Source organism: Hyla sarda, unplaced genomic scaffold (genome assembly GCF_029499605.1).
Source record: "Hyla sarda isolate aHylSar1 unplaced genomic scaffold, aHylSar1.hap1 scaffold_1790, whole genome shotgun sequence".
Taxonomy (NCBI): domain Eukaryota; kingdom Metazoa; phylum Chordata; class Amphibia; order Anura; family Hylidae; genus Hyla; species Hyla sarda.
The window spans coordinates 47,124-58,255 of NW_026608435.1; the positions used below are offsets into that span (position 1 = coordinate 47,124).

Here is an 11,132-nt window from a genome sequence, read left to right on the forward strand (position 1 = left end):
CTAACTAGCGATGGCTCTGAAGACGTGTCAGCAACCACCGCAGGCAAGTGGTCACCCTTGAAGAAGAGTCAAGATCGCAGTGACCACTACCCGTGTAAACGAAATGCTCTGTATGCGTGACAGAAGCAATGACGCCTTGAACCCTATCTGACATGTCGAGTCAGATATACAGTGATTCAGGGCCTATGTGTAACAGCAGTAGTGCGTAACATTAACTAATGTAACAGGAGTATTAAGCATTTGACTGAAATGACGTGAACTAGCGTCTGCTAGCGAAAGTGATGACCACCGTGAAACGTGAATAAATAACATGAACAACCGCCGTACGGTTGGTACTGACCGTAGCCAAGTTTGCAATGACCGGGAACGTAACGACCACCTAACCTGCGAGAAACTAACAGTGTTCTAACCATATGGGTTACGCGCCACCTACCACCTCTGACATATAAGTGCTGGCACCCCCTAGCCCCCCCCCCCCATGCCTGAAACTACCCCAACCCCACTAATTGACTACCCCAAGCCTCCGACCCGGTACCCCGATATGCATGACCACCCCCCCCCCCCAAACCGAAGCCACAGTAATATGGATTATAGTATTATTAACTTACAAGCTGCCCCTCGTCTGCGACAGTGCATGTGTCAGGAAACTGTGGCCTGACACCGGTGCACCATAAGCCAGCCCCTTATTACTGCATGGTACCAATACACTCTGTAATCCAGCCCCTTATTACTGCATGGTACCAATACACTCTGTAAGCCTAACACATTTCCTCACACACATTTTTTTTTTCAGCGCCACCTGCTGGCCATCCGTGGAGCTATGCCGCCGGCTCACTGTCATGCTGTGACTCCGCCCGTTCAGAGCCCCACGTTACACGTGAGACGCCGGCACAGGGAGACCCACGTGGGTTGCGTCTCCCCGCGCCTGCCATGCCGCCAGCTGCCGCTGGATCCAGAGGCCGTGTTCACTGCGGCTAGCCCGGGCACGCGCTGCACCGTCGGACCGCCGCCTACATAACACGCTGGGTGCCGGAGCCTGCCCGCCAAACAAGGGGAGCAATTGCAACAGACCAGGGCCCCAGTAAAAGAAACCTGCCGGTCATCCGGCACTTACCTGCACCACCACCCACCTGACCCAGCGTACACAACGAAAGAACCCCCGCAATTTCGCCAACCCAGCATACGCCCAGAGGGAGGAGCCGATGGCTGTTAAATAGCCAAAGCCCCTCCCACAAATTCAGCCTGATAGGCTTCCCACTTATCCTGCATAAATTAGTTCAGCCTTCAGGTGCTCCGGTGGGCTGGAAAAGTGGATACATTCCTAGGAAAGAGTCTCCTAGGACTGTATCCACCTTTTCCAGCCCACCGGAGCACCGGAAAGCTGAACTAATTTATGCAGGATAAGCCATCAACTGCCGAGCAGAGAAGTTCGTGACAAATCGAATTTACTGTAAGTTCGCTCATCTCTGGTTGCTACAGACAACCACAAAGATAATTAATTTATCAGGATTTATTGTTTCCAGAAGTCATTCTAGCAATATTGGAATAAGGAACAATCACTATCCACGTTATTTCTTGCCATTTTTATATTATTTTATGTATTTTATATATTTTTTCTTGGCTATACTTGGGAATATATATGTATACACAGTATCTAATATTGTAAGAATTTTCACAAAGCACTTCCGTAGGGCCCTGGGGTAAGTGCATGAAAATATCTATCCTATTTAATCCTAAATATTTTTTAATAAAGAATTGTTTAATATACAACTATACTCTTTTCCTTTTCTCTGAGATAACATCCGTCCAATACCATTTTTATATAGGAGTGTGCTGAGGACTGAAACACTGTCCCTTTTAAATTGTAAATTACTTAGTACCCTGATGAAGAAAAAAAAACATGCAGAGTACCCATCCCTCAAATGGCTTCCTCACAGGCTGCAGAAACAGGCAATTACTCACCTTCTGGCTCCTTAAAGAGGTACTCCGCCCAAAGACATCGTATCCCCTATTCATAGATATGAATAGAGGGGGTGCAGCAGGGCGTTTCCAGCCGTGGAAACCCAGTGTTCTAAACCTACTTTTTAGAATGCTGGATCGAGATCACCGGTGCTGTAGTGCGGAGTCTGTGCTGGGCGGAGTACCCCTTAAAGTCTGTGCTGTAGAGCTCTCCTCACATGAAACAGGCAGTTACTCACCTTCTGGCTTCTTAAAAGGAATACTCCGCTGCCCCCCCCAATGCAAGTCTATTGGAGGGGGCATGGCCGCAGCCACACCCCCTCCCATAGACTTGCATTGAGAGGGGCGTGGTGTGACGCCAGGAAGGGGCAGGGCCGTGACGTCACGAGCCCCCAGTGCCGGCTCTAAGCGTTCGAAACATTTTGTTCCAAACGCTGAGCAGCAGAGTATCCCTTTAAAGGAGATGTCCAGTGCTCGCTTTTCTTATTTTATCCGTTCCGGGCTGAAAAATAAAAGAAAACAAATTTTCTCTTGCCTGCCTAGGCTCCCCCGGTGCTTCAGTACCGGTGTTCGGTCCCCGGGCTGTATTCTTCTTACTTCCTGTTAGCCCGGCACGTCACATGGAGCTTCAACCTATCAGCGGCCGCAGTGATGTCCCGCCTCGGCCAGTGATAGGCTGAAGCTCCGTGTGACGTGCCGGGCTAACAGGAAGTAAGAAGAATACAGCCCGGGGACCGGACGCCTGTACCGGAGCACCGGGGGAGCCTAGGCAGGAAAGAGAAAGCTTATTATTTTCTTTTTTTTTTGCAGCCCAGAACGGATACAATAAAAAAGTGAGCACCGGACATGTCCTTTAAGAAGCCAGAAGTGAGTAACTGCCCGTTTCATGTGAGGAGAGCTCTACAGCACACAGTCTAAAGGGAGAAGCCCCAGTCTTGGTAAACCCCAGCCAGCCTGAAGTACAAAGTAACGAACTTGCAGCTCCAGATTTCATAAAAATGTCAAGCTTTATTCGACATTGGACATGTCATTGGTAAAGCCGACGTGTTTCAGACAGGTCACCCTCCTTCCTCATGGCGTAAAATGAATATATGAACTCCAGTGAACTGTCTGGAACCTGTCGGCTTTACCAGTGATGTGTAAGTTATGTTCCAGTATTTGTATACTAAAACTAAGAGCAGTATAATGGGAAAATCTGCATGTCTTCAGAGTTTTTGGGTCTACTCTGACTTTAGGCTTATAAGTACTGAAAGGGGTACTCCGGTGGAAAACAAAATAATTTTTTTCAATCAACTGGTGCCAGAAAATTAAAACAGATTTGTAAATTACCTCTATTAAAAAATCTTTACCAGTTCCAGTACTTAGTAGCTGTATGCTACAAAGAAAATTCTTTAATTTTTTTTATCTTGTCCACAGTCTCTACTGACACCTGTTGCCTGTATCAGGAACTGTCCAGAGCAGGAGAAAATCCCAATAGCAAACCTATGCTGCTCTGGACAGTTCCTGATACGGGCATCAGGTGTCAGCAGAGAGCACTGTGGACAAGACAAAAAAAAAAAAATAAATAAAAAATAAAGAAAAGAATTTCCTCTGTAGCAAACAGCTGCTAAAAAGTACTGGAAGGGTAAATATTTTTTTTAATAGAAGTAATTTACAAATTTTTTACTTTCTGGCACCATTTGATTAAAAACATTTTTTTTTAAATAAAGTTTTCCACCAGAGTACTCCTTTAAGGCTTATAAGTACTGAATGTGAAATTTATGGAGTTTTTTTGTGTCAGCAGGGTAGAATTTAAGCCACGGAAAAAATAAATTTTTTTATTTTTATTTTTTTTATTACCCTTATATACTATATGCAGGAAGAGTAATATTAATACATATACAGATGTGTGTGTGTGTGTGTGGGGGGGGGGGGGGGGGGGGGGGAAGAGTCACTTTTCAATGCCACTCTGGATTCTTTTAAAACATTTTCTGCATGTAGATCAAAGCTTCTTTTTCCTTGTGTGAACTCTCTGATGAATGGTTAGTTTGCCTCTAGCGATAAAACATTTCCCACATTCTGAACATGAATACGGCTTCTCCCCCGTGTGGATTTTCTGATGTCTGACAAGATGCGACTGACTTGTAAAACAATTCCCACATTCCGAGCACGAGTACGGTTTTTCCCCCGTGTGGATTTTTTTGTGCGCGACAAGATTTGAATAATCCGTGAAACATTTCCCACATTCGGGGCACGAAAACGGCTTCTCCCCTGTGTGAATTCTCTCATGTTTAACAAGAAGGGATTTACGCGAGAAACATTTCCCGCATACTGAACAGGAATACGGCTTCTCTCCCGTGTGACTTCTCTCGTGTTTTAACAGATCTGAGTTACTCGTAAAGCATTTCCCGCATGTTGAACATGAGTACGGCTTCTCTCCTGTGTGACTTCTCTCATGTGTAACAAGATTCGATTTGCTCGTAAAGCATTTCCCACATTCTGAACACGAATATGGCTTCTCTCCAGAGTGAATTCTCTCGTGTATTGCAAGATATGGTTTGTGGGTAAAACATTTCCCACATACTGAACATGAATAAGGCTTCTCCCCTGTATGACTTCTTCTGTGTGCGAAAAGATTAGATTTGGTTGTGAACTCTTTCCCACATTCATCACATTGAAACCTTTCCCCTCTATGCTCTGTACTTGTGGTGGCAATCTGGAATCGGTCAGGAGAAGGTTCCTCATGATCAGCGGGACCATATGATAGTCCTGGATGGACAGTAAAGGTAAAGAGGTCTTCATCTTCTACTTTATAATTCAGCAACAACAAGGGGTCTTCTGTTAAAGAGAAAGAAAAAAAAAAAATTTAAAAAAATATTTTTTGGGTCATTTGGACTAGTTACCATTAGAGCCAAATGTACTTTCTCCAGTCTCCTCCTACATGGCCCCTAAATCACCCCAAGATATGTTTTTTACCCCTCTGGATGGATGCACCCAACCGGGACTCACCACTGCCAGACGCCTGGCCCCCTCCTTGGCGGCCTGTTTCGATGACACATTTTAATACACAATCAGCCAGGTACATACCCTGGCAGTGTCCAGTGCACTTTCAGCAGTACTATGTCATGTTATAGAAGAAAAGGGTAGAAAAATGCTGTGACTGGCCAAAGTAGTATTGAAGGAAGTAACTGTGTGTGTACTGCTGGCAAACAGCCTAAGTCTGGTCCCACTTATGAAATAGAGAGAATGAGCAAAAGCTGCGCATCAAGTTCTCTGGAGCCTAAATAACAGCAGTAAGAGAACCAAAATCATCTTGTCACCCCTCTCAGGGGTTAAAGGGGTACTTCGGTGAAACTTTTTTTTTTTAAATCAGGTGCCAGAAAGTTAAACAGATTTGTAAATTACTTCTATTAAAAAAAAATCTTAATCCTTCCTGTACTTATTAGCTGTTGAATACTACAGTGGAAAGTATTTTCCGTTTGAAACACAGAGCTCTCTGCTGACATCTGTCCATTTTAGGAACTGTCCAGAGTAAAAGGAAATCCCCATAGCAAATATATGCTGTTCTGGACAGTTCCTAAAATGGACAGAGATGTCAGCAGAGAGCACTGTGCTCGTGATGTCAGCAGAGAGCTCTGTGTTTCAAAAAGAAAAGAATTTCTGCTGTAGTATTCAGCAGCTAATAAGTACTGGAAGTATTAAACAGTTTTGTAAATTACTTCTATTAAAACATCTTAACTTTCTGGCACCTGATGATTTAAAAAAAAATAAAACATTTCTCCGGAGTACCCCTTTAATCTAACAAAACAGGGGCCCCGGCTCTCCTTGTTGCAGATGGCAATGTTTTTTGCCCCTAACATGGGGCTGTAATCCCCTTATGTAGAAGGCCTAGTGACCAGCCAACGAGTGAAGAAACGTTTGTCAGCGAACACAAACTTATTCTCACACTTCTATCATGGCGGCCTATAATCTGTAAGAGACTACCTAATGGCCGATGACCAAACGTGAGATGAGAGGGAAGCCTTGATTTACCTGCTGGTACACAGTCCTGTCATTCTCTATCCTCCCCCCCCCCTGCCTCTCCTGACAGAGCACATGCTAAGCCCCACCCTAACTCCTAATTTATCTTGCTGTGGCTGTTACTCGAGACAGATTACCTGTAACAGGCAGTGAACAGGAGATTGCTGGGAAAGGGAGACACCTAGTGGCCAAGACTTTAGAACTGTTTTTCTGGGTTAAAAGGAGTCCTTTTTAGTTAAAAGGGGTAATCCAGGAAAATATTTTTATATATCAACTGGCTCCAGAAAGTTAAAGAGTACCTCATCAGAAAAACTTGATATATTATAGATTAATGTCTGCAGAATAACTTTACAATTGCTTGTTATTAAAAAATCTGCTTCTTTCTATTTAATTTTCCTCTTTGAAGAAATGACCACTAGGGGTCTCCCTACCAGTCCTGGAAGCAAGCATTTCAGACTCATGCTGGAGTCCTAAACACTACGAGCTGCCAGTCTGCTTTGTTCACAAAGGAGAACACTCAGAGCTGCCAGCCTGCTTTGTTCACAGTCTGTTTGGCTGTGAACAAAGCAGGCTGGCAGCTCTGAGTGTTTAGGACTCCAGCATGAGTCAGAAATGCTTGTGACAGGACCGATCGGGAAAAATACAATAGAAAGAAGCATATTTGTCATTAACCTGTTATTGGAAAGTTATTCAACATTCATTAATCTAAAATATATCAAACGTTTATTTGATGAGAGGTCCCCTTTAAACAGATTTGTATATTACTTAAATTAAAAAATCTTAATCCTTCTAATAATTATCAGCTACTGAAGTTGAGCTGTTCTTTTCTGTCTGACAACAGTGCTCTCTGCTGACATCTCTGTCTGTCTTGGGAACTGCACAGAGTAGAAGAGGTTGGCTATGGGGATTTGCTTCTACTCTGGACAGTTCCCGAGACACTTAGAAGAGATCAACTCAACTTCAGCAGCTCATAAGTAATGAAAGGATTAAGATTTTTCAATAGAAGGGATTTACAAATCTGATTAACTTTCTGGAGCCAGTTGAAATTCAGCCCTGAGTTTTTTGTTTTCTTTCTTCTTCTGAATGGACCCAGCATCACCCTGAACGGAGCTCGACCCCGATGAGAACCCGGCCTTAGGAATCACATTGGGGGAGGTGGTTTGAAACAACAAATGACTATTTAAGCCCGGAGCATGACAGGATCCACAGATCACCTTGGAGAGGCCACAATGATGTCCCGCCCCAGTCGGTGACTAGACGAGAGGGCCGTCACTGCCAAGACCAGTAAGTGTCAAAAGGAGGGGGCCAAAGAGTTAAGCAGGGAGGTAAGTGGCGCTACTGGAAAGTCCCATTGTCTCTCCTTGACAGCCATGCCCCTTTGTTTGTGGCAATTCCTGAGAAGCCAAACCAAAATTGGACAGCCCCAGGATTTACTCTAAAATTACATTTGAAAAAAAAATAAATAAATAAATACAAATTATATTATATTATATATAATGACCCCAGGCTGGAGGACCCACGAATGACCCCAGGCTGGAGGACCCACGAATGACCCCAGGGGGGAGGACCCACGAATGACCCCAGGGGGGAGGACCCACTAATGACCTCGGAGAGGATCTCTATGTGCAGTCTCCTCCCTCAGGTCCTGACTATACATAACACAGGGGATCACTGGGGCCTGAAGGGTTAATATAATTTAGATCTAAGGTGGAGCCTCCCCTGAAGAAACCTCTGAATTACCTCTGTAATCCATTATTACATCCCTGGGGTAACACCTCCTGGCATTACTACATCCCTGGGGTAACACCTCCTGGCATTACTACATCCCTGGGGTAACACCTCCTGGCATTATTACATCCCTGGGGTAACACCTCCTGGCATTACTACATACCTGGGGTAACACCTCCTGGCATTTCCTCCTTCGCTTCCCTCATCCAGTCTTCATCCTCTACTTTAATGATAGTCAGGTCCACCCCCTGATGTGACATACAGAACAATTCAGTACCGCGGAGGAGGAGGAAACATCAAACAGTGTTCCTCAAGCCCCCCCAGGCTATGATTTGGGGATATCCCATACAGGGGACACTTGTGGTGATGACTGATGCACTGACCATATTTATATAACCTGTTGAGGGTTCGTAAGGACTGGGCTTGGTCCTAAAGGGGTTAAGGGCTGGGCTTGGAGAAAACATTGATCTAAAAGAATAACATGAGACCCCCCCAAAATCTCTCCCCACATCTATAACTGCAGGACCCCCCTATAGAGATATAGGATCAGCCTCATCTACCTGATGCTTCTCTGGGACATTTCCCTCTGGACAGTCCTTGCACAGCTGATCCCTTCTGAATTCCGTCTCTTCTTCATCTTTAACCTCAACCTTAATATCATTTAGATCTTCAGCCTAAACAGCCAAAAAAAAGTACAATGATCTGGGTTCAGCCATTTTATCGTCATACTTTTGGGGAGAATTTGGAGTCATCTACCTGATGCTTCTCTGGGACATTTCCTTCTGGACAGTCCTGGGAAAACAGAGGGCGGGGACACCTCTCAGGTGGATTTCTATCAATGACTCCATCTGTAGGGAACACACAGGGAATGAATACATCAGTGCTGGATAGATTATTCCATGTGATGATCAGATGAGGGTGGTATCTAGGAAAACCTCAATACCAGTGATAGTCTCCTCCTCTTTACACTGCTGATCGGACCCGAAATACATCTCCTCCTCCTCCTCCTCCTCGTCGTCTTCTTCATCGATAACCTCAATCTTTATATCCATTAGACTTCTCCCTAAATGGGGGGGAAAAAAAAGTGTAAAAATGATCTTTGGTTCAATCACTTTAGGATCAGATTCTGAGGAGACTTTAGAGTCATCTACCTTAGGATTCTTGGAGACAGCGATGGGGTCAACTCTGGAGACCTCACCTACAAAAAAGACCGATAAAACAGAGCGGGTCCAAAGATGGGGGACAAATAATTAAAAGGTCTAAGAAACAAAACTCATCAGGAAAGAAAAGACAGAGGAGAGAAACTCCAGTAAATGAGGCCGAACATGAACCCGTCCCGGACAGCGCTGCCCATTATCCCCCAGAACCTGAACCCGTCCCAGACAGCGCTGCCCATTATCCCCCAGAACCTGAACCCGTCCCGGGCAGCGCTGCCCATTATCCCCCAGAACCTGAACCCGTCCCAGACAGCGCTGCCCATTATCCTCCAGAACCTAAACCCGTCCCGGACAGCGCTGCCCATTATCCCCCAGAACCTAAACCCGTCCCGGACAGCGCTGCCCATTATCCCCCAGAACCTGAACCCGTCCCGGACAGCGCTGCCCATTATCCTCCAGAACCTGAACCCGTCCCGGACAGCACTGCCCATTATCCCCCAGAACCTGAACCCGTCCCGGACAGCGCTGCCCATTATCCTCCAGAACCTGAACCCGTCCCGGACAGCGCTGCCCATTATCCTCCAGAACCTGAACCCGTCCCGGACAGCACTGCCCATTATCCCCCAGACCTGAACCCGTCCCGGACAGCGCTGCCCATTATCCTCCAGAACCTGAACCCGTCCCGGACAGCGCTGCCCATTATCCTCCAGAACCTGAACCCGTCCCGGACAGCGCTGCCCATTATCCTCCAGAACCTGAACCCGTCCCGGACAGCGCTGCCCATTATCCCCCCAGAACCTGAACCCGTCCCGGACAGCGCTGCCCATTATCCTCCAGAACCTGAACCCGTCCCGGACAGCACTGCCCATTATCCCCCAGAACCTGAACCCGTCCCGGACAGCACTGCCCATTATCCTCCAGAACCTGAACCCGTCCCGGACAGCACTGCCCATTATCCCCCAGAACCCGAACCCGTCCCGGACAGCACTGCCCATTATCCCCCAGAACCTGAACCCGTCCCGGACAGCGCTGCCCATTATCCCCCAGAACCTGAACCCGTCCCGGACAGCGCTGCCCATTATCCTCCAGAACCTGAACCCGTCCCGGACAGCACTGCCCATTATCCCCCAGAACCTGAACCCGTCCCGGACAGCACTGCCCATTATCCTCCAGAACCTGAACCCGTCCCAGACAGCACTGCCCATTATCCCCCAGAACCTGAACCCGTCCCGGACAGCACTGCCCATTATCCCCCAGAACCTGAACCCGTCCCGGACAGCGCTGCCCATTATCCCCCAGAACCTGAACCCGTCCCGGACAGCGCTGCCCATTATCCCCCAGAACCTGAACCCGTCCCAGACAGCGCTGCCCATTATCCTCCAGAACCTAAACCCGTCCCGGACAGCGCTGCCCATTATCCCCCAGAACCTGAACCCGTCCCGGACAGCGCTGCCCATTATCCCCCAGAATCTGAACCCGTCCCGGACAGCGCTGCCCATTATCCCCCAGAACCTGAACCCGTCCCGGACAGCGCTGCCCATTATCCCCCAGAACCTGAACCCGTCACGGACAGCACTGCCCATTATCCCCCAGAACCTGAACCCGTCACGGACAGCACTGCCCATTATCCCCCAGAACCTGAACCCGTCCCGGACAGCGCTGCCCATTATCCCCCAGAACCTGAACCCGTCCCGGTCATTATTCCCCATATTTTAGCCATTGAACCCCTCGCCCACTGGATCTGGATGAAGAAGATTAAGGGAATGGATGTGATGACATTTTGTTTGTCTTTTCTCCTCTGACTTCTCTCTTCTCGATTTTTTGGAGATTTCGGGATAAATCCGAGACCCTTAATATCAATGTCCCATCACACGTCTAAATAACTTCACCTTATCTCTGACTTCTAATGAAAAGAGGATAAAATCCAATACTTGGGTATATTGTAATTTTATCCTCTGTTTTCTCTTCCATGTTGGATTAGTGAGGAGCAGACATTGTCCAGAGGTGCCCACTGATCTTCTACCACAGCTGAAGGCTAAAAACAGTCCTACAATCTTACAGCCGCTCCCCTCTCTCCTCTGATCTACAATCTTACAGCCGCTCCCCTCTCCTCCGATCTCCAATCTTACGGCCGCTCCTCTCTCCTCCGATCTACAATCTTACGGCCGCTCCCCTCTCCTCTGATCTACAATCTTACTGCCGCTCCCCTCTCCTCTGATCTACAATCTTACAGCCGCTCCCCTCTCCTCTGATCTACAATCTTACGGCCGCTCCTCTCTCCTCCGATCT

General features: G+C 47.1%; 2 protein-coding genes across 2 annotated transcripts; one reads left to right on the plus strand and one right to left on the minus strand.

Moving 5' to 3' along the window:
* Window positions 1–3,878: 3,878 nt before the first annotated feature.
* LOC130313919 (oocyte zinc finger protein XlCOF6.1-like) lies at window positions 3,879–9,099 on the minus strand. Its single transcript, XM_056552678.1, has 6 exons — window positions 8,838–9,099; window positions 8,630–8,749; window positions 8,443–8,534; window positions 8,247–8,360; window positions 7,850–7,934; window positions 3,879–4,776 (listed from the first exon to the last, which is right to left on the minus strand). The coding sequence occupies exons 2-6, from the start codon at window positions 8,736–8,738 to the stop codon at window positions 3,941–3,943; spliced, it is 1,236 nt and encodes a 411-aa protein (XP_056408653.1). The 5' UTR covers window positions 8,739–8,749; window positions 8,838–9,099; the 3' UTR covers window positions 3,879–3,940.
* LOC130313920 (uncharacterized) lies at window positions 8,779–10,645 on the plus strand. The gene is made up of 2 exons (XM_056552679.1): window positions 8,779–8,913; window positions 8,972–10,645. The coding sequence occupies exons 1-2, from the start codon at window positions 8,779–8,781 to the stop codon at window positions 10,643–10,645; spliced, it is 1,809 nt and encodes a 602-aa protein (XP_056408654.1).
* Window positions 10,646–11,132: the final 487 nt, after the last annotated feature.

Bases quoted from the DNA above. Each gene is read 5' to 3' on its own strand.
- LOC130313920 (XM_056552679.1), top strand. From the start codon at position 8,779: ATGATCTTTGGTTCAATCACTTTAGGATCAGATTCTGAGGAGACTTTA. The intron at 8,914-8,971 runs GTCCAAAGATGG...TCATCAGGAAAG, and splicing joins AGACCGATAAAACAGAGCGG to AAAAGACAGAGGAGAGAAAC.
- LOC130313919 (XM_056552678.1), bottom strand. From the start codon at position 8,738: ATGGATATAAAGATTGAGGTTATCGATGAAGAAGACGACGAGGAGGAG. The intron at 8,361-8,442 runs GTAGATGACTCC...TTGGCTGTTTAG, and splicing joins ATGTCCCAGAGAAGCATCAG to GCTGAAGATCTAAATGATAT. The intron at 7,935-8,246 runs GTAGATGAGGCT...ATGTCACATCAG, and splicing joins ATGTCCCAGAGAAGCATCAG to GGGGTGGACCTGACTATCAT.